Source organism: Thrips palmi, unplaced genomic scaffold, assembly GCF_012932325.1.
Source record: "Thrips palmi isolate BJ-2018 unplaced genomic scaffold, TpBJ-2018v1 HiC_scaffold_5, whole genome shotgun sequence".
Classification (NCBI taxonomy): Eukaryota; Metazoa; Arthropoda; class Insecta; order Thysanoptera; family Thripidae; genus Thrips; species Thrips palmi.
Genome location: NW_023144632.1, coordinates 5,996,424 through 6,016,435, shown reverse-complemented (window position 1 = coordinate 6,016,435; position 20,012 = coordinate 5,996,424). Strand labels below are relative to the sequence as shown.

At 53.4% G+C, this 20,012-nt stretch overlaps 6 protein-coding genes and 3 non-coding genes across 10 annotated transcripts; 6 read left to right on the top strand and 3 right to left on the bottom strand.

Moving 5' to 3' along the window:
- Window positions 1-739: 739 nt before the first annotated feature.
- On the top strand, window positions 740-3,770 carry LOC117650598 (endochitinase). Its single transcript, XM_034394128.1, has 10 exons — window positions 740-927; window positions 1,002-1,183; window positions 1,281-1,446; window positions 1,638-1,851; window positions 2,076-2,199; window positions 2,329-2,526; window positions 2,630-2,711; window positions 2,795-3,006; window positions 3,090-3,383; window positions 3,502-3,770. The coding sequence occupies exons 1-10, from the start codon at window positions 864-866 to the stop codon at window positions 3,691-3,693; spliced, it is 1,728 nt and encodes a 575-aa protein (XP_034250019.1). The 5' UTR covers window positions 740-863; the 3' UTR covers window positions 3,694-3,770.
- LOC117650600 (28S ribosomal protein S24, mitochondrial) lies at window positions 3,703-4,618 on the bottom strand. Its single transcript, XM_034394132.1, has 3 exons — window positions 4,453-4,618; window positions 4,151-4,337; window positions 3,703-4,073 (listed from the first exon to the last, which is right to left on the bottom strand). Exons 1-3 carry the CDS (start codon window positions 4,486-4,488, stop codon window positions 3,784-3,786), a joined length of 513 nt encoding a protein of 170 aa, XP_034250023.1. The 5' UTR covers window positions 4,489-4,618; the 3' UTR covers window positions 3,703-3,783.
- A 36-nt stretch (window positions 4,619-4,654) lies between these two features.
- Window positions 4,655-8,680, top strand: LOC117650597 (heparan-alpha-glucosaminide N-acetyltransferase-like). The gene is made up of 12 exons (XM_034394127.1): window positions 4,655-4,805; window positions 5,096-5,237; window positions 5,421-5,536; window positions 5,616-5,722; window positions 5,822-5,949; window positions 6,175-6,284; window positions 6,367-6,474; window positions 6,553-6,817; window positions 6,938-7,214; window positions 7,284-7,408; window positions 7,492-7,678; window positions 7,764-8,680. The coding sequence occupies exons 2-12, from the start codon at window positions 5,109-5,111 to the stop codon at window positions 7,940-7,942; spliced, it is 1,731 nt and encodes a 576-aa protein (XP_034250018.1). The 5' UTR covers window positions 4,655-4,805; window positions 5,096-5,108; the 3' UTR covers window positions 7,943-8,680.
- On the bottom strand, window positions 8,675-10,933 carry LOC117650599 (trypsin-1-like). 2 transcript variants are annotated; one of them, XM_034394130.1, is made up of 8 exons: window positions 10,872-10,933; window positions 10,517-10,699; window positions 10,337-10,395; window positions 10,155-10,240; window positions 9,782-10,046; window positions 9,599-9,685; window positions 9,339-9,398; window positions 8,675-8,881 (listed from the first exon to the last, which is right to left on the bottom strand). In XM_034394130.1, the coding sequence occupies exons 1-8, from the start codon at window positions 10,885-10,887 to the stop codon at window positions 8,717-8,719; spliced, it is 921 nt and encodes a 306-aa protein (XP_034250021.1). In that variant the 5' UTR covers window positions 10,888-10,933; the 3' UTR covers window positions 8,675-8,716. The 2 variants fall into 2 exon arrangements, with proteins under 2 accessions (XP_034250021.1, XP_034250022.1); XM_034394131.1 differs by lacking the exon at window positions 9,339-9,398.
- A 773-nt stretch (window positions 10,934-11,706) lies between these two features.
- Window positions 11,707-11,788, top strand: Trnas-gcu. Its single transcript has one exon. It is a non-coding gene; the product is annotated as a tRNA-Ser (tRNA).
- An 83-nt stretch (window positions 11,789-11,871) lies between these two features.
- Window positions 11,872-11,943, top strand: Trnaq-cug. The gene has a single exon. It is a non-coding gene; the product is annotated as a tRNA-Gln (tRNA).
- Window positions 11,944-12,033: 90 nt separating this feature from the next.
- Trnat-agu lies at window positions 12,034-12,106 on the top strand. The gene has a single exon. It is a non-coding gene; the product is annotated as a tRNA-Thr (tRNA).
- Window positions 12,107-13,032: 926 nt separating this feature from the next.
- Window positions 13,033-16,619, bottom strand: LOC117650385 (allatotropins-like). The gene is made up of 2 exons (XM_034393769.1): window positions 16,353-16,619; window positions 13,033-13,823 (listed from the first exon to the last, which is right to left on the bottom strand). The coding sequence occupies exons 1-2, from the start codon at window positions 16,604-16,606 to the stop codon at window positions 13,691-13,693; spliced, it is 387 nt and encodes a 128-aa protein (XP_034249660.1). The 5' UTR covers window positions 16,607-16,619; the 3' UTR covers window positions 13,033-13,690.
- A 1,992-nt stretch (window positions 16,620-18,611) lies between these two features.
- Window positions 18,612-19,316, top strand: LOC117650800 (serine/threonine-protein kinase prpf4B-like). Its single transcript, XM_034394402.1, has one exon. The coding sequence runs from the start codon at window positions 18,612-18,614 to the stop codon at window positions 19,314-19,316; it is 705 nt and encodes a 234-aa protein (XP_034250293.1).
- Window positions 19,317-20,012: the final 696 nt, after the last annotated feature.

Genomic DNA, 20,012 nt, shown 5'->3' with positions numbered 1-20,012 from the left:
ATTCCCGGTGGGACTGGGCAGACTGGGTCCGCCTGGTCCGCCCTGCAGCGAGCCCTGCAGCGAGCCCTGCACCCAGCGCCTCTTCTGGACTTCCCCGCGGGTGTCCGAGTCGCCGCGGCCGAGAGGAGAGCCCTCCTGGTCGTGATAATCGGTGTCGTCGTCACGGCAGCCGCGGCGCGCGGCGCGCGCGCTGGCGCAGGCCACGGGTCATGACGATAAAGAGAAATTCCTGCCGAGCCTTGAGCGGGAAGCAGCAGCTGGAAGCCCGCTTTTCACCATCCGACCAGGACGACCCACCTTACAGAAGAATCAAGCGAAAAATACTCCGTGTGAGGGCGAAGGCGAAGGCGGAACTCCGGCAAGCCGATTTAATCGGATTTAATGCCTCCGGGCGCGGGCACCGGTGGCGAAAATAAATCCTAACGGTGCGCCAGGATGGCCGCCGGCTTGACCTGGCTTCGGCTTCACGGTTCGAACCTTCGCTGGCTTTATTTATACGTTTGCGAAAGAGAAGGAGAAAGAGAAAGAGGTCCCGGGAGGTTTTGGCAGAGCGGTATGGGGGATCTCCTTGTCAACGCCCCTGCCCCACCAGCGCGATTCCAGAGCTTCCCGCGCGGCGAGGGGCCGGGGGCACGTCAGGGGCACGGGAAGGGGGAGGGGGAGGGGGCGTCCCGGCGACGCTCTGCGCTGCTAACGGGGCTGGACTGCGGGGGTACCGGGTACCGGGTAGCAGCACCAGTGCCAGTCCAGTCCGCCTCCGGCCACGAGAGCGGCACCCTGCACTGCAAGCCTGCGCGAAGTGTCCCCACAAGAAGTCGGCAGGCACCCCCGTGCTCAACCCGCGAGGACAGACGCTGTCCAACATGGCCCGGCCGCTAGCGGCGCTGCTCCTAGCCGGCCTCGTGCCCGCCCTCTTCCTCTTGGCGGGTGAGTCCTCGTCGCGCAGTGCACGGCAGTGCTAGTCGGAGTGGTCATGACCGTCCTGGTCGTCCTGGTTGCAGGCCTGGCCGGCGCCGACAAGCCCGCCAGGGTGGTGTGCTACTTCAGCAACTGGGCCGTCTACCGGCCGGGCATCGGCTCCTACGGCATCGACGACATGCCCGCGGAGCTGTGCACGCACGTCATCTACTCCTTCATCGGCGTGTCCAACGTCACGTGGGAGGTGCTCGTCCTGGACCCCGAGGTACGTGCGGTGCGCCGCGTGCAACCAGCTCCTTTCCACCTTTGTGCCTTTGTCCGTCACTGCAGTCACTGCCATGCCCTTTCTCCGCGCCCTTCAGAATGACGTCGAGAACAGCGGCTTCCGCAACTTCACGAACCTCAAGAAGAAGTACCCGGGGCTGAAGACGCAGCTGGCCGTGGGAGGCTGGGGCGAAGGGGGCCGCAAGTACTCTGCGCTGGTGCACAGCAAGGACAGGAGGGACACCTTCATCAGCAGCGTCGTGGGTGAGTCACGGCCAGTCAAAGCAGCAAGCCGATTGATTCCCCTCGTCGCTGTCAACGCTGTCATCAGTCGGTCCCTCTCGCACTCATGGGGTGACCCGTAAAGGCACGCGAGAGAGACAGCGACGAGCGCGCGATGGACCGAATGAGCAGTTCGTAAAGGCCTGGATAACCACCGGCGCTTGTGTCGACAGACTTCATGCAGAAATACGACTTCGATGGCTTCGACCTGGACTGGGAGTACCCCGGGGCGGCAGACCGGGGCGGCTCCTACTCGGACAAGGACGTGTTCCTCTACTTCGTGCAGGAGCTTCGCCGCGCCTTCGGGAGACGCTGGGAGATCACAATGGCCGTACCCATCGCCAAGTTCCGTCTCAACGAGGGCTACCACGTGCCAGAGCTATGCGAGTGAGTTTGGTTCGAGTAGCACGCTCCCCGTGCCATGGCACCGCCCCTTCTCACGCCGTTACCCTTTAACGGCAAGCTGCAGCCATATGTGCGATGATAAGCGTCGCGAAGAACACGATGACGTGACGGAAGGGTTGCCTAGCCCGCAGGCGCTAGGGGCTCGAACAGCCGGTACTTCCCTCTCCCAGCCACCAGCTCACCCGTCCGCTTCCTTCCGCTTCCAGGGAGCTGGACGCGATCCACGTCATGTCCTACGACCTGCGAGGCAACTGGGCAGGATTCGCCGACGTGCACAGTGCGCTGTACAAGCGGCCGCACGACCAGTGGGCGTACGAGACGCTCAACGTGGTAAGCAGTGGGCATACGCCCCGGCATACGCCGGCCGGCCACGACCAAAATGCGTAAACGGAACGTGGCTGGACCTTTTCGGAGAGACTGACGAGAGGCGGTCCTTGTTCTTGTTGTCTCTGTCTGCAGAACGACGGAGTGCAGCTGTGGGTCGACTACGGCTGCCCGCCCGACAAGCTGGTCGTGGGCATCCCCTTCTACGGCCGCTCGTTCACGTTGTCGCAGGGCAACACGGACTACAAGCTGGGCACCTACATCAACAAGGAGGCGGGCGGTGGCGCGCCCGGCAAATACACCAACGCCAAGGGCTTCCTGGCCTACTACGAGGTAGTAACACGTAGTACTACGAGGTTGTGACCTTCTTCATGACTCTCAGCCTTCAAACGAATTGTTTCTGAAACATTGTAAATGCCCCCCCCCCCCTTTCCAGATTTGCTTGGAGTTGAAAGACAAAGAGGGTAACTGGACAGAGAAATGGGATGACATTGGAAAGTGTCCATATGCCTACAAGGGTGAGTAACTGATTTGAGGGTGAGAACCAGAGACCGCAAACAGTACAAAGCAAATTAATTATTCAAAATAAATCTTTTTAAAGGAACACAATGGGTTGGTTACGAAAACGAACGCAGCGTTCAGATAAAGATGGATTGGATCAAATCCAAGGGATATGCAGGGGCCATGAACTGGGCCATAGACATGGACGATTTCCGTGGCGTCTGTGGGGAAAAGAACCCACTGATTAAAATCTTACATCGTAACATGAAGGACTACATTGTTCCTACTCCAACTATATCAACTACCCCCCGAGTGAGTTAACATGGGTTAATAATACAAAAGTGATTTAAGCTACTATTGCAACACCAGTAATCATTTTTTTCTCATTGTGGCAGCCTGAATGGGCTCGGCCTCCAAGCACCCCATCTTCAGTGCCAACAAGCCCAAAACCAAAGCCTTCATCAACCTCAACAACGACCACCACTGCAGCTCCAACAACAGCTTCCACCACCACTTCATCCACAACCCAGTCCACTTCAACTCCACCCAGTACTGTCAGCCCAATGGATGATCCTTCAACGACTGAAAGTACTGTAGCATCAGCAACAACTACAACAGAGGCATCAAATGAGATTCCGTCAGAGAAATGCAAAGAAGGCGACTTTTTGCCTCACAAGAATTGCCACAAGGTAATTGCTTTAAACAGAATTATGTTGACAGAACAATTACTTATTTTGTTGGTTTTCTACTGTCAAAGCTGTGGAATTGGCGTTTAAAACATAATATGTAATTGTTTTACTTTTTCAGTACTATCGATGCCTTTATGGAGAACATGTGGAATTCACCTGCGAATCAGACTTGGTTTGGAATAATGACGGTCAGACTTGTGACTGGCCGCAAAGCTCAGACCGTGAAGAATGCAAAAATCCTGGGGCCTTTTTACAAAAGCAAATGGAGCACTCACAGCATGGACTACTGGGACCTCAGCGCAGACAATAAACAATAACATTAATTTAAACCATATTTATATGAATATATTTATTATTAATAAATTGTACTGACATCAAAACCTTTAATTGAGTTTCATTCTTACACTATCTTTACATAGCCTTCATAATTCTCTACTGCTTGAATCTCAAGTTTAACAGGACAATGTAGCCATATACTCAATAATCGTTCACAGAACCCAGTTATGAAATAAACTGACTGGGGAGGCAATTTCTTAGGCAAACAAAAGGCTATACGAATTATGTTGTGTTGGCGTTTAATAATGATCTGTTGGCCCTTAATATGGCAAAACCAAGCTCCATGTATAAAGCGTCGAATGAACATGTCCTCAATGGTGGTGAGCTGGGAACGTCTTCCTCCTTCAAGAGTACCTGAATGAAAAGAATACATACAGGAGTGAAATGAAGCATTCAAAACAAGAAAGAGTATTAGGCAATAGGGTACATACTTGTATTCCAAGTGTTCCAACTTTTCTTGTGAGCAAGTTCATGGGGTTTGATGGCTTGATCGTATGTGAGTAACTGCTTCCGTCCCTCCAAGGGTTTGTACCGTCCTACCGACACTCTATTACGCACCGGTGTAGTGGAAATGGTTCGATGTAATGCCCACGCACCATGGTTCGAACTTAAAAGAGCCTGTATAACACAAAAATCAAAGTAAACCGTGAGTGCTAACCTCACTTACAGCAGAAAGCCCCAAGCGTTCAAATGGAAGTCAGTAAAACTAGACAAAAATATACGGGTAACATACATTTTTCCAAATGTTCTGAGAGAAATTGTAGGCCATAGTTGCTACAGGAAAATGTAGCAACTTGCCAGCCTTAAGTTTAAGTGTAATCAAGCTGGAATCACAGAACAGCAAGCAGAAAACAGCAACAGCAAAACATATGACTTTGGATTTCTCATACTGCTGTGCTCACAACTATGAGAAATTAATATCGTGCAAGTAGTGGGCGGAAGTGCCCCATCCCTCCCTTCCCCATCCCCCCGTACCTCCTCCCGGTCATCTCCTCAACTCAGCACCACTTTTTTTCCGTTTTATTTTAAATGTTGAAATTTGACTGTACAGGATAAGCTTTGTGTCTGACGGTAAACTTTTTGAAGGTACTCTATCTTATAGCAGTTTGAACATTCAAATTGTTTTCTCCTTGTTTCTGGGCTTTCGGAGCATGATCTTGTATACACCAAAGGAGTGAAAGAGAAGTTGCTTGTTTGCTCTGCACACCGCTTTTGTCATTCATCCCTTGGAATGACAAAATTAAACATCTGGAATCCATTTTTAAAATTAAATTTGCTTCTCACATTTTTTTTATGGAAACATTTTTAATCTAAATCTGTTCTGAATCTTTTGGTTAGGCTCCTGTGACTCATCTTATTTATTTTCTTCCTTTCAGCGGTGTATGAACAATGTTGAACACCACTTTTTGGGGACAACCCTGTCCCCACAATCTTCAACTGGATCAAGCATGTCTTGAGGTGTATTCATCAATACCAAACAGAGTAGACTTATGGCACCAATATGTAGAGTGTTCTGGGGTGTGTATATAATTTTATTGCAGTTATCCCAGCCAGAATGAGATGTTCAAAACAATGTTGATTCGACGGCGAATCGATGAAAAATCCATCGATTCTATATCAAACCAATGTCGTTTCAAACACCTTATTCTGGCTGAGCATCTTGGAGTTTTGAATGTTTGTCTTATTAGTTTTATTATTTAGTGCGACGGTGAGCTCTGGGCCACCATTCCGGCCAATGGGACTGCCGCATTCCTTACCGACACTGCAATCCGTAGTTTCTTCTACTTCACTATAGGAAAAGACCAACACTACTGCAAGTAGGATTCAAATTCCCTTCATGGTACTCCTATCATAAATATTATTTATACTCAATAAATTATATTATATTTGGTTTAGCACAACTGAAAAATTTGATGAATATGGTATCTATGGCTGGAACATTACCAGCGGAAGCTGTACGAGTGTTTGGACAATAAAACCGCCTTCTACCCATTTCTACTTACGTAAGTTTATGTGATTACGGTGGTTAAATAGATTTAATGAAATACTCTGTTCTTTGAGGACTTTCCTACCGAGGATAAAATTCTGTTCCTTGTTCACAGCCATTACAGTAGCTTTTTTTGTGTATGTCATCGCTGCTATCTTAATGTGTGTAGCAAAATGTGTCTACCAGCATGAATGGTCTGCCAGAGCTTGGCTCTTAAATGTTGCATTTACTGAGCTTGAAAATGTGAGTATTTCTTGCTTAGTACTTTTGATGGGTATTGACACTGAATGTAGCACGGAGTACTGTAGGCTGATTGTGTCTGTAATAGATCAGCATTAAGATTTTAGGCAAGGTCTCTGAATGGAATTCAGATCTTGTTTCATTTGGGACTATTGTGAAACAGGTAATTTGCCAAGACTTTGCCTTCAGAAGTGGAAGGATTTATTTTTATGTATTTATTATTCACAGGATTTAGGCCCACCAGAGTCAAGAGAAAATTCTCCTAATACCGGCTCCCGTTTGGGAAACAATAGAAGACAGATAAACACACGCATACAGTCTTTGGATACCTTTCGGGGGTGAGTAGTTAAAACTAATTGTTATTTATGCTCAGCAGTTTGCAACAATTGTTATAATCATAATCATATTCTGTACTCTCAGGATTTGCATAGCTATGATGATCTTTGTTAATTATGGAGGAGGACAATACCGCATTTTTCGGCACACTCCTTGGAATGGCATGACGATTGCTGATGTTATATTTCCATGGTTAGTAAGAAAACAATTACCTTGAATCAGGTTGACTGTACTATCCAGAATAACTTTGTTTTTATTATTATTTTGTAGGTTCTTATGGGTAATGGGAATGTCCCTAGTCCTGTCATTGAGATCACAACTTAGAAGTGACCGCTCTCGATATTCAGTGTGGCTCACTGCACTACGCAGATCTCTGATGCTTATTGCCCTGGGCCTTCTGTTGAATTCCTTTGGACACCTCCACAATGATCTTTCTAATTTCCGGTATGGTGGAGTGCTCCAGAGGCTGGGGGTCAGCTACTTCATTATAGCTTCTGTCGAAACCATTTTTATGAATTTGCAAGGACCCTCAGAGGTAAAGTTTTTGTTTTACTTTTGAACACAAAACGAGATATTGGGATCGGAAGTTTTACCATGTATTTGAAGTCGCTCTAACTCTTCAAAGTTCATTTTCTTTTCTTCTTGTGAATTTCAGTATGGTTTGCTCTTGGACATCTTAGATGGTTGGGTTCAATGGATATTCGCACTGGGTTTTGCCGGTGCATGGATGATGATCACGTTTCTGGTTGATGTGCCTGACTGCGGCCCTGGATACTTGGGCCCGGGAGGAATGCATGATCATGGGAAGTACATGAATTGCACAGGTGGAGCAGCTGGCTATCTTGATCGATTGATCCTACAACCCAATCACATGTACAAACATCCGACTTGTAAAAAAATATATCAAACCATCCAGCCCTATGATCCTGAAGGTAGGTCTCATTCATTTTTTATTTTCATTGCAAGCTTTACTATTATTTTAGCACATTGTTTGCTTTTAGGTCTTCTGGGAACATTGACTGCTGCATTTCTAGTTCATCTTGGGGTTCATGCCAGCAGAGTATTGCTATGTTATGACTCCTCAAAGTCTCGTATTTCTCGATGGATTGCTTTTGGATTTGTGACTGTAAGTTATAATGATGAGGAATTTTCTCAGTAAACTAACTGTCTTACATTTTTGCTCAATTAATTGTTCTTTCATTATTAAAGGCCATGGTGGGTGGAATGCTTTGCGGCTTCTCCTTCAAGGACACTGGTCACATTCCCATTAACAAGAATCTATTTTCTCTGTCTTTTGTTTTGTTGACTGGAGGATTTGCAAATTTGGTTTTTGCCATCTTGTACTTTATGATAGACCACAAAAACTGGTGGTCAGGATTTCCATTTAATCATGCTGGTAGGTATTAATAAAGTTGAAAATAAAACAAGGTTCTGGTATGGAAGTATTACTTTTAGTACTTATACACAAATTTTTATTTCAGGTATGAACTCTATATTGCTGTATGTGGGTCATGAAATTACTCGGAATATGTTTCCTTGGAGCTGGAAGGCTATTTATGGTACTCATGGAGAATACCTTGCAATGAATTTATGTGGAACCACCATCTGGGTTGTTATTGCTGTTATCCTGTACCAAAAGAAAATATTTTTCAGTATCTAATGGCAAAAACCCAAAGTAGACCTTCTTTGTGTGATACAGTAGTTTCTAAAAATTTGTGTAGCTACTCCTAGTATCTTGACCAACCTGTTTGTTTTTATTGATAGACTTGCTGAACTGAAATAATTAGACTGTCCTACGTAAGCCTGTCTTAAAATTAATGTTACCATTTTAATTTCTATTTTGGGTTCAAATTGTAAATTTGGATTGTAAGTGTACCTTTAAGTGTTGGTAAAATTAACTTCCTTTATTTTGATATGTTAAGAATTATCTCTTTATTTTTTATTGTTTTTTTGTGATAAGAGGTTCTTACCTCTTGATGTTGTACAAATTCTGTAATTTGTTTTGACAGTTCATTGTTTCAGCTTTAACTAGAGGGCCCAATTAGTCATTGAACAACAAATAAGCTCAGTGTAGCTTTGGCTGGGATAAATTCATTTCTACTGTAGCTGCAAGGACAAAACTTTTGCTTTTCTTACTGATAAGTGTTCTGTTTCTGGTTTCATCTCTACTTACATTACTAAGCGTACTGACTTACTTAAATTATTGTAATAGTCTTAGTGCTATGTTAAGTTTTGAGGGAAGTACCCTGTGTAACACATGTGATATTGTTTTTTGTAAGCAGGATGTATGCCCTTTTTAGTATCTTAGTTTAATATCCTCCTTTTTATCTAATTACAATATTTTGTAATGTTTTGAGCAATTTTATACATTAAATAAATTGTACCACAGACAAACAGATCCAATTTTGTGTATTTTTCTTCTTACTGCTGCACCCTAAACATTTGTGACACTTTTGATGAAATTCCGGATATCATGGTTTGCAATATTTGCGTAGATTCCTGGGTGGCCTTTCCGTCCACAGCCCAACCCAAATGACACAATTCCTACTAATTTCCAAGAGCCAGATAAATTCTCGCTGAGTGGTCCTCCACTATCGCCCTGCAAGCAGTAAATTACAACACCATAAGAGGGGAAAAGAGAGACGGACGATACCCCGCGCGAGAGGGTTCCTTATTAACCTCACTCGGGGAAATCCAAGGAAATCGTGCGTGCGTGGGGTATTGACGGGTTGAGATCTTTCTCGACCAGCGTGAAAAATAAAGTAAAACACACTTCAGTCCTAGTGGGGATCAGACCCATCTCCCGACAAGATAGTAGGGAAGGTGAAACAGCAGGAAAAGTAAGGGTCTTTTCGCGTTTCCCAGTCACCCACTCTGAGTTCTCCCGTAAAAGCCTGTGAGGTCGAGAGATTCGTGTTGTTCGCAGTGGAGGGAGACAATGCCCCACACGCACGCAGTGCTCGCAGCTTGGCTGGGAAAGTCACTCTGGCGCGGGGTATCCCCGCTCAATTGCCTCCACTAGAGACCCTCCCGTCTCTAGCCTCCACTCTACGGACCTGGCACGCGTCTTGCCGGTTGCTGCTAGCACAGATCATGCGCACGGTGATGGGCACGCGCTGTAAAAAGAAAAGTCAATTGCCAATTCGACATCCCCTTTGTTGCATGTCCTGCTAAGGTCCTTCTACATTGGCAGCGATCCGGCACTGAACCAAGGCCCCCCCCCCCGCGACGGTGCTAAATTGCCCCCCTCCCCCTCTCCCATGGAATCAAAAACTCGAACCCTGTCAGACGATTGTTGTGTTTGCAGGGTGTTTACCTCCTTGAAGAAATCCCTGCAGTCCTTATGCTCGACAGTGGTGAGGTCCGCCTTTAGCAAGCGCGGCGACAGTCTGGAGTTCGGGGCCTCAGGGTCGGAACACAAAATGGAGTCCGTAAAGCAAGCCGGCAGTCACCCCGCCTCGGACCTACCGCCACCAGACGCGTACTCGGACACACGCACCTCGGCGATGGCGCCGTACCCAGTGACCTGCACCTTGCGCTTGGCCGGCGGCACGGCGTCGCTCGGCGCGGCGAGCTCGATGCTGCTCACAGTCTGGCCGTACGTGAAGGGGGCGGCCACGTGCAGCACGGCCACGTCGTAGTCCACGATGGCGTCCGAGGGGTACATCACGATGCGGTCCACGGGGTGCAGGCTGCCGCCGTACTGTCGCTGCGTGGACCCCACGCGCACGCGGTACGCGCTGGCGTCCGCGGCCCCGGGCGCGCTGTAGAGAGAACATGCAGGGCAAGGTGCATTAGCCGCGATCAAGCTTCAAGCCCCAGGCGTGCCCCAGGCGTGCCCCAGGCACGCCGCACATCGGACGTGGACTCACGAGAAGCAGTGCTTTGCCGACACGACCCAGTTCTTGGCGATGATGGCCGCGCCGCAGATGTGGTGGCCCCTCATCTCGATGGATGCCTGCGAGCAACAGGTTCAGTTCCTCGCGGCCCTCACGGCCCTCACCCACTGGCCGTCACCGTGCCGTGCCGCCCTGCGTGGCCGAGGGGTACTCACTTGAAACGGGTAGTCCACTATGTCCACGGAGTCGCCGTTGACAATCCTCATGCCAAGCGCTGCAACACCGTAACACACGCGCAATACACTGCCTGGGACTGCGGGTGATTGCGCTGTGCTTGCTCGGTACGCCTAGGGACCGCAGCGCGCCGCAGCGAGGCACCATGTCGGCACACGTACGTGGCAAGGCGGGGGAGGTGTTGACGGCGTGGTGGGCGTGGGTGGCCGCGGCGTGCGTCGCGGTGCGCGTCGCGGCGTGCGTCGGGCCGTTGTCCAAGACGTGCCCCACGACGAGGGCGCCCAGGAAGGGCAGCAGAAAGAGCACAGGCTTGGCCTCGGGGCCGGGCGCACACCATGCCCTGCCTGCACAGTGAATGGCGGTGACGGCTACCTTTGCACGGCCGAGCGATTCAGAGTCATTTTGTCGCTTTGTCTCTCTAGTACCCCTGAAGAACGCCCCATGAGTGCCACAGAGACAGAGCGACAAGGGATTCTTCGGAATCAGCCTGCAGGGCAGTGAGTGTTCTCGATTTACCCTCTCGGCGGCGCATGGTGCAGGCCGCGGCGTGCCTCGCAGCCTCGCACAGCGCACCTCGGCGGCCAAGGAACGCGCACTCCCCCCCCTCCCGCCCCTTCCCCTTTCCCTTCGCTCCCCATTCGGACATTCGGCCGCCTCGGTCATTCCCCATCCACGCCTGCGTCCGTGCGTCCTCGTCGGCTCGTTGCCTCAGGGGACGAGCGGGAGCTGTACGCCCCAGAAGTTGTTAGTTTCCATCGCGTTTTCTTTTTTGACAGTCCTTGATTGTCGGTTGGTGCGAAGCTCAACACAATGGTACTCAGCTCGCAAAGAAACCCGTACTGCTACAGAATTTTTCCGTCTCATCGATATTTTCTGGAGTGCAAATGGAATCGAACCTCTTTCTTTTGCCAGCATCATTAATTCGTAATTTAATCTGGACACCAAATGAATGTATTGTCCGGCCGCTGAATGAGGCGCTCTCGTCCTTTTCCCCGTCTCGTCTCGACACGATTCGATTCTCGCATCGAACTGTTTCATCTGCGGCGTCCTCCTCGCTCACTCAGCCCGTCTTTACACTTTCTACTGCTTTTTACTACGCACTGAAGTATTGGATGTTCGTGGTTCGCAGATCGCAGTTCGTGGTTCCGCGAGGACAGAAGGCAGGGGAGGAGGGAAAATGGAGGGGGGGGGGGCAGCGCGCTGTGGCTGCGCGTGCGCGGGCGCCTCTGCTCCCGACTGCCGAAGTTGCCGACTCGGTGCCGATGCCGCGCCGAAGCTGCCCGAAGCCGAGCGGCTCACGGCCACGGCCCTCCCACCATTGGATCGGTCCCCCACCGTCCGCCAGCCGCAAGACGAGGTGGCCGAGTGGTTAAGGCGTTGGACTGCTAATCCAATGGGCTCTGCCCGCGTGAGTTCGAATCTCATCCTCGTCGTCTCTTTTTCAATGTTTCTACTCCACTGCCGTACTTACAACGTCTGTAAAAAGCAGCGTGCACGGAAACACATGCGTATCAACGGTTCCATGGTGTAATGGTTAGCACTCAGGACTCTGAATCCTGCGATCCGAGTTCAAATCTCGGTGGAACCTGTCTTTTCGCCTCCGCAACGTCCACCTTATCACTCCCCAACTCTCTGAGTCTGATATGAAGTATTCCGCCCAAACCGCAGTGGGACAGGCGCCTCCATAGCTCAGTGGTTAGAGCACCAGTCTAGTAAACTGGGGGTCGAGAGTTCGATTCTCTCTGGAGGCATATTTTTGAATTAAGCGAAATGATAAGTAGAAATTACTACGGTTTGGAACTGAGATTCGAGGGTGCTAAACATGTGAGGAGCGTTCGTCAGGCAGGGCTCTGATTTTCCTGAATGGGGCGAGAGGTCCCGAGGAATCAAACCTGGGACAAACCCGTCGGGATCCCCCGTTACTGCTGGAACCGTTTCGCGTGAAAGAACGGCGGATAATTAAAATTCCAAGGGCCCGTGTGCATTGGAAAACCTATAAAGCTCAATTTATTTAACTTAATGTGATCTGTGTGTGTATGTGTAAGGCTTAGTTCCGCAAAAGTGACTTAGGAACCATTTGAAGAAATGAAACAAAGACATTTTTTAATAGAGGAATTTTTAATTTGGAGTCGGGAACTTAACATAACGATGGCTTGGTAGATTACATCCTACGCAGTGGACATTACATAATAAATTGCTGCCGTCAAGCGCTCGTTGGGGACGGAGTTACGGAAAGCAGATACAGAGTGATTACGCTCTACGCTGCGGGTCGCTAGCTTGGCGCCAGGGAATAGGCTGAGAAGTGAAACTACGGGTCAGAACCATAAAGAGAGGGCTCAGGATTAGCCGTGCTAGAGGCCGAGGGGAAAGGGGGAGGGGGCCTACATTTTACATTAAGAGCACTATGTTTCAATTTTTACAGTTTTGCAAAAACTGATGAGTAACATACACGACAGTAATTTTGAATTGCAATACGAGGTCTGGAATGAGACCATGAAGTATCTGCTTCTTGGCAGACACCAAAAGTGTCAGCCCCCTCGGCTGGATGAAATATGAATTTAAAGAACAGCTAAATTGCCCAGAAGAGAACGAAGATAGACGTATAGAAAAGACACACTAGATAGGAAGACATTTAATAAAACTAATAACTTGCGTGTGCGATGAGAGGTTTTTAAGATTTTCAAGATTCGACATCCCAAATGCTAAGAAAATGTGCGAAATACAAATCACATCAATTTTACGAGATTTCGCTCGTAGCCCCTCAGAACCTCAGAGCCTCAAGGCGTTTGAATGATACAAATTTGAAATTAATCCATCCAAAATATCGAAAAACACAATGGCACCTTACTCATCGAAAAATAAAAGGAGAGTATCATTAAATTATTTAAGACAATTAACAAACACGCCTACAACGCGTGCCCTCTGTTTGATATCCTATCAGTCTACATAACATTATGGTGTTCAAAACGGAGGAAACAAAATCAATTCAAGACAATGACACGAAAAAGATGTCAATCTACGGTGGAAAATTGAACACAGTACTGTAGAATAATCAATTGCAACTTTTATGAACCACCCAGTTTAATACCAAACAATTTGCGCTCTTCCAAAATGTAGCGAATTTTTCCTACGTCTACTTTCGAGGTGTTCGAAATGCGGGCTTTACTCCACAATCCAGCCTACTGAAACTCGGAAGGGGAATGGGCGCATGCTGGGGCAGGCCTCTTCAAATGTCGCTGGGGTGTTAGGGAACAAAAACAACACGGAAAGATGTCTGGTTGGAATGGGGCAGGGCTGCACCGACTGCACCGACTGCGCCGGGCTGCGCTGCGCGCTCAGTACACGGACCGCAGGAGCTCCTCGGCCGACAGTTCGCCGTCCTGGTTCTCGTCGATGAACTTGCGCACCACGCCCCTGGCCAGGTCGGGGTTGTTCTGGATCTCCTCGACGAACCACTGCACGGGGAAGCTGCGGACAGAGAAGGTCGTTGTAAAAACGGACGAAGGAGAAGCGGGGCGTGCGTACTTGGTGTGCACTGCGCGGGGCGGCGAGGCGCACTCAGAAGATGAGTTGCCGCCTCGCCTACACGGCCTGCTTGGCCTGCACCGCGAGCAGCACGTGCGTGAGCGGTGCGGCTCGTCACGGCACGTTACGGCACGTCACGCCGCGTCACGACAGCGTCTAAAGAGCTTGGATTACATTGCCTGACCCAATTATACACGCCGGACTGAGTTCGGCCCTCCCTCCGTGCTTGTGGCGTGGCCGTGCGTGGCCGTGCGTGCGCCGTGCGTGCGCCTCGCCTAAGTGCCCCACCTATGGCACCGCATCACGCACCTGGGGCGCCGCGTCGATTCCGACGGGGTGCATCGGCGGGCCAAGGCGGGGCGGGGCGGGGGGGCGGGGCGGGGCGGGGCGAGGACGCCGCCCTCGAGACGCCGCGCCATCCCCGCGGACCTGAGGCCAGACGCTGGCAGCACCGGCGGCGGGCACGGCAGGCACGGTGGAAGTGCGAGTAGGAGGCAAGGGGGGTGTCCCTCAGGAGGCCATCATCATTGACATGCAACGGGACTCGTGGGCCGTGCTCCCCGCGTCTCGCCCAGTCTCGCCACCCAGCCCGGCCCAGCCCGGCCCAGCCCGGCCTGTCCCTGTCCGACCCACTCAGCAGACCGAGACGTTTCGACGTTTCAACCCACTCGAAAGGCGGAGGCCGAACCGCGTCGTGTCGTCGCCAAAGGCCTTGACCGAGGCCACGCGCCGCTACGCGATGCAGCCTGCGTCGTCGACAGACTAAAAGATTAGATTGAAAGGACCTTAGTAACACCTCCTCTGGCGGCGCGGAGAGGGAACTCCATATTAATTACCCCTAGCAACGGCAATCGGCCTCGGTTCAACGGTGCGCCCGGGTGCACCCCCCCCCTTTCCCCCCGCACGCACGCACGCATCCACACACACACACATACATACGGATGCACGGACGGCGTCATGCCATATTGACGCAGCGAGATGGCGTGTGCTCGACCGTCTGGTTTGCGGGGCGCGGGGCTCGCCGTGGGAGTAGTGAAATCCTATTAACCCATTAGAAGCCTGCCGCCCCGCCCCGCCCCGCCCCGCCCCGCTATTCGCCAATGTCCGACAGTCGGCGCTCGGCTAATTTGCCGACGCACATAGTTTGGCCCGCTCCCCGCAACCCCCGCGTCCCCCGCTGACAGCGCGGTGGTAATGCGCGCGCGTACATGTGTGCAAGACTTGTCGCGATGTCGGGATTTACTGTCGCTGGGGCGGGGCGCGGTAGGGCGGGGCACACACCCCGCCCCCGGCCGCCCCCCGGCCCGCCTGCTGCTTGCTGTCTGCTGCAGTGCCGGCGGGCATTAAACAGCCCCAAAGAGCCATGACGCCTCGCTCTGCCTCGCTCTGGCCCGCTCGCCGACGGACAGGCCAGATTGGCTAACGTAAAGCTGGTGCGCCGGCAGGCGGTTGTCCCAGCTTTGACCTTCCTCCCTCCCACTCCAAAAAACAACCCGCAAAGCCCTCAAGCTTTGAGCTGAATTCCAACACGGTTCTTCGCTTTTCCATCAGACCCCTCTTAGTGTTATATCCACTGCTATATACTGTATTTTACTATAATGAATGTCTGACGACTGGAGGAGTCAGCCGCCTTGTCTGGTGCAGCATCCTTGCTTGGAACCATCTCGATAGATCTCAGCCACCACCACCACCAGTCATCAGCTGGCGGGGAAACGGAACGATGCTGAACTTGCCGACTTTCCCACGGGACATGAGCGCGAAACAGTGTGGCAGCGCACCCTCCCAGACCTGGCCTTGCCTGCCTTGCCCAGGCCTTGCCTTTTGTTGGCGGCTAGTCCACCGAGCGCATGCCGCGCGGTGCAGCCCGATTGCAGACCCGCGGCCCCACGCGGCCCCCACGCGGCCCCACGCGGCCCCACGCGGCCCTGCCACAGTGCGGGCGGACAAAGCCACGAGCCATCGGCCCTCGGCCATCGGCCAGGTAATTTCCGCGCAGCTGGCTCCCTATGTATGTAGGCACACAAACACACGTGCATATGCACACATACACCTACACGTTTTTTTTCTCGGGGAAGGGGGCTTTGTCCATGTTGTTGAAGCAAAGGGATGTTTTCTGCGGCTAGCTGTGCTAGCCGTGGTAGCGTAGGCGGGTGCGGTTTCTGCGCTAAGCGGGAGGGACGGCGCGTGGTAAAGAGACCCGACAGGGGCACGCCGAACGCGTTCCCTGCCCCAAGCCCTGCCCCAAGCCCTGCCCCAATCCCTGCCCCAAGCCCTGCCCCAAGCCCTGCCCCAAGCCCTGCCCCAAGCCCTGCCCCAAGCCCTGCCCCAAGCCCTGCCCCAAGCCCTGCCCCAAGCCCTGCCCCAAGCCCTGCCCCAAGCCCTGCCCCAAGCCCTGCCCCTTCGCGGTGCCTCGCGGGGGCTGAGCCCGGTGCCTTTTGCCCGTTGTACGAGTTTTATACCCTTCCTACTCACCTGCTCGGAGGACGCTGGTAGTCCTGGCCGTTGGCCTGCAGAGCCGCCTCGTCCACGTACTCGCCCTGGGCGTCTGAGCCCCCCCGCTTGCCGAAGTTCCTGGCCGTGGACAGGACGACATTCTTGAAGCCCCGGATGGCGCGGGGCTTGGTCTGGCCCTTGGAGTAGCTCGGGCCCGGGGCGGCGAACGCCTCGCCGCACAGGACCAGCACCACGACGGCCAGGCACAGGACGACCACGCACTCGCACCGCATGCTGAGGAGCGTTGGGCTGCGGAGGGACAAACAGAACAAAGCGGGCTCAATTTGTGGGCCGTGCCCAAGTTGCAGGGAGTCGAACCCCAGCCCCTGCGCGTGTTCATGATTTCCTCGGGATGCCACAGTGTGAAGCCAGCCCAGCCCAGCACGGCCCCCAGGCCAGCGTTCCCACCTTTTAACGGGTCGCGACCCCAATTTGTAGCCAACTTTCCGCGACCCCGGAAAAATTCGCGACCCCCGCGACCCCTCCTTTAGCATCTTTGTTACGGAGTGCGATTATCTGCCTTAGTTTGGGAGCAGTATTGCCGCCAAGTTGATCAACGGTCACAAATGTCTGAAAAATCGTGTTTGGGCCGACTTTAAGCATTTACTGCGTCTGATCCGAGGCGGTAAATCGTCCTCCGTCAACGGGCAATTGGTCTTTAGACCTTCCTTTAGCATGCTTTTGTTACGGAGTGCGATTATCTGCCTAGTTTGGGAGTTAGTTATGCCCAAAGTTGATCAAAACACGATTTTTCATACATTTGTGACCGTTTTGATCAACTTTGCGGCAAAACTGCTCCCAACTAGCATATCGCACTCCGTAACAAAGGCATGCTAAAGGAAGGTCTAAAGACCAATTACCCGTTGAGGGATGACGATTTACCGCCTCGGATCAGACGCAGTGGATGCTTAAAGTCGGCCCAAAACACGATTTTTGACAGACATTTGTGACTGTTTAGACCAACTTTGCGGCAGTACTGCTTCCAAACTGAGTCAGATAATTGCACTCCGTACAAAGGCATGCAAGGAAGGTCCAAAGACCAATTGCCCGTTGAGGGAGGCGATTTACCGCCTCGGATCAGAAGCACTGGATGCTTAAAGTCGACCCAAAACACGATCTTTTACACACATTTGTGACCGTTTTGATCCACTTTGCGGCATTTAAGCAGCCAGTGCTCGGCGTGTGGGCCAGCCGGAACCCACCGCGACCCCAGGCGACCCCAGCCACCTCGCCCGGCCCCTTGAAATTTTTTCGCGACCCCATTTGGGGTCGCGACCCCAAGGTTGGGAACCGCTGCCCCAGGCCGACGACGCGGCCCACGCGAGGTACGCGACGAGCCCTCCTCCACACCCCGACCGGCAAGGGAGTTCCCCCGGGACGGTCGAGAGGCGGGAAAAGAGAAGCTAACACCGCGATGCCGTGTTGAGGCGGAGGGCAGCGGGGCGAGGGTCGAGCGGGGGTGGGGTGGGGCTTGTTTCGGCAATTCTCCTCGGCGAGACAGTGAGACGAGACCCCTCTCGACAAGTCTCGCCGACCTCTCTCCTTCCCCTTTTGGCGAGCCGATTCGTGTGTATTTTTTCCGCTGCCTGCATCCCGCCGCCCTCTCACTGCACGGCTCAGGCGCGGCAGGCATGACGGCATCATCGTTTGCCTGGAATGAGCTGGTAATGACGTTAGCCTCGGCGGGCATCGGCGGGGCCGGGCGGACCGGGGGCACGATACAGGAGGGCGTCGGCGAGGGCCCTCTTGCGCTGCCCCATGATCAAAAGCATCCCGCCCACCAGGCCGCGCCGCCGCGCCGCCGCGCCCCGCCCGCCCTTTAGCCCCGTAGTTAGCCCCGTGGTTCCATATTCATCACTCTGGTCGCTCCCCGCGGTTCCTCGTCGCACTTTGGCGGGATTGGTTGACGCGGGCCGCGGCGCGCGGTGACGTGCGAGGGACCGCCATGTTTTTCTTTGGGGAGGCGACCCGCAGTGCGCCCGGCCCACCCGGCCCGCTCGCGGCGAAGCAGGCAAAGGCGCGGGTTGTCTCTTACAACAGCCGCCTTGTACCAGCACGCCGCCGCGCCGCCGGCGGAGTGATCGACTTCCTACTAGGCCGCCGCGAACGCTCGCAGCCGCACCCACCCTTCACCACGCCAAGGGCAGCCCGGCCCCCGGCCCGCGGCCCTACAGGGCCAGCAAATGAAAATATGAATGCGCGGGCGGAGCCCTTGGCGGAGCCGCGGCAAGAGGCGAAATGCGACTTACGGGCCGCTCGCTCCCAGCGCTTCCAGCCGCCAACACCGTGCACGCGAGGCGAGCGATTCCGAGGAGGCGGTCCGTCGCTCTGTCTCCCTCGCACCCGCGGAACGCCCGCAAGTACGACAGAGACCTCGACAGAGACCTCGACAGAGACCTCGACAGAGACCTCGACAGAGACCTCGACAGAGACCTCGACAGAGACCTCGACAGAGACCTCGACAGAGACCTCGACAGAGACCTCGACAGAGACCTCGACAGAGACCTCGACAGAGACCTCGACAGAGACCTCGACAGAGACCTCGACAGAGACCTCGACAGAGACCTCGACAGAGACCTCGACAGAGACCTCGACAGAGACCTCGACAGAGACCTCGACAGAGACCTCGACAGAGACCTCGACAGAGACCTCGACAGAGACCTCGACAGAGACCTCGACAGAGACCTCGACAGAGACCTCGACAGAGACCTCGACAGAGACCTCGACAGAGACCTCGACAGAGACCTCGACAGAGACCTCGACAGAGACCTCGACAGAGACCTCGACAGAGACCTCGACAGAGACCTCGACAGAGACTGCGACGAGCCTGCAGGCCTCGACGAGGCTCGCAGGACCGTGCGCGAGCCTCGCGAAGCGCTGCGGACACGACGGTGGCACACTCGACGAGCTGCGGCCTCGCGGACCTCGTATAACTGGCAATAAAGAGTTACGCCTCAATACCGAGTTTGACAATCAAGAGGGGCTTTAGTGCCTTTTTAACGCGCGGCACACCTTCCTCGCTCCCTGGTGGCGGCGGGGCGGGGCGGGGCCGGGCGCCGGCCGTTCAATCACCTCGCGACTCGACACCGCCGCGCCGCGGCCGCCCGGACCACGCCAGCGGGCCCCGCAGCAAGCACCACGTCAAAGACTGCGCCAAAGCTCAGGCCAGGCCCCGAGTGAGCCGCCGGGAGGCGCACGGCGACCCCGTGAACCCCGTCCTGCGAGTAGACTGATCCCGAGCAGTGGCTTCATTGGCCACAGTCTCTGTCGCACCGGTGAGGCGTCCTGTAGGGCCGCGACGGAGACGGCGTGACGAACTACTCTTTGGAATGAGCCTGGTGGCCCGGCCGGCCCGGACGAGTCACGGTTCAAGTGTCAAACGAGCTCCTCGAAAAGGGCCCGGCGACGACATCGGGGACCTTGAGGGCGCGGAGCTCGCTAACGACCTCGGGGCTGCCGTGGTCGCGGACGTAGAGAGGCCGGACTACGAGCGGCGGCTGGCCATGGCCAGGGAACGATTCCCCGCATGGGGTTTCTTCGTGGCGTTGGCGCAGCAGCCCATCGGGTGAGACAATTGTCTGCTGGAAAAGTGGACGGCCGCCCACAAAGGCTGCAAATCGTTTCATCAAGTGGCCGTCC

Coding starts and splice junctions, on each gene's coding strand:
- LOC117650598 (XM_034394128.1), top strand. CDS start 864: ATGGCCCGGCCGCTAGCGGCGCTGCTCCTAGCCGGCCTCGTGCCCGCC. Junction 1,852..2,075: donor CACGTGCCAGAGCTATGCGA/GTGAGTTTGGTT, acceptor TTCCGCTTCCAG/GGAGCTGGACGCGATCCACG. Junction 2,712..2,794: donor GTGTCCATATGCCTACAAGG/GTGAGTAACTGA, acceptor ATCTTTTTAAAG/GAACACAATGGGTTGGTTAC.
- LOC117650600 (XM_034394132.1), bottom strand. CDS start 4,488: ATGGCCTACAATTTCTCTCAGAACATTTGGAAAAAT. Junction 4,338..4,452: donor CTCAGAACATTTGGAAAAAT/GTATGTTACCCG, acceptor TGTGTTATACAG/GCTCTTTTAAGTTCGAACCA. Junction 4,074..4,150: donor TTGGAACACTTGGAATACAA/GTATGTACCCTA, acceptor CTTTTCATTCAG/GTACTCTTGAAGGAGGAAGA.
- LOC117650597 (XM_034394127.1), top strand. CDS start 5,109: ATGTTGAACACCACTTTTTGGGGACAACCCTGTCCCCACAATCTTCAA. Junction 5,537..5,615: donor AAAGACCAACACTACTGCAA/GTAGGATTCAAA, acceptor TATTTGGTTTAG/CACAACTGAAAAATTTGATG. Junction 5,723..5,821: donor TTCTACCCATTTCTACTTAC/GTAAGTTTATGT, acceptor CCTTGTTCACAG/CCATTACAGTAGCTTTTTTT.
- LOC117650599 (XM_034394130.1), bottom strand. Junction 9,686..9,781: donor GGTACGGCGCCATCGCCGAG/GTGCGTGTGTCC, acceptor TCCGACCCTGAG/GCCCCGAACTCCAGACTGTC. Junction 9,399..9,598: donor GCAGGGATTTCTTCAAGGAG/GTAAACACCCTG, acceptor TTCTTTTTACAG/CGCGTGCCCATCACCGTGCG.
- LOC117650385 (XM_034393769.1), bottom strand. CDS start 16,606: ATGCGGTGCGAGTGCGTGGTCGTCCTGTGCCTGGCCGTCGTGGTGCTG. Junction 13,824..16,352: donor TACCAGCGTCCTCCGAGCAG/GTGAGTAGGAAG, acceptor CTCTGTCCGCAG/CTTCCCCGTGCAGTGGTTCG.
- LOC117650800 (XM_034394402.1), top strand. CDS start 18,612: ATGCGACTTACGGGCCGCTCGCTCCCAGCGCTTCCAGCCGCCAACACC.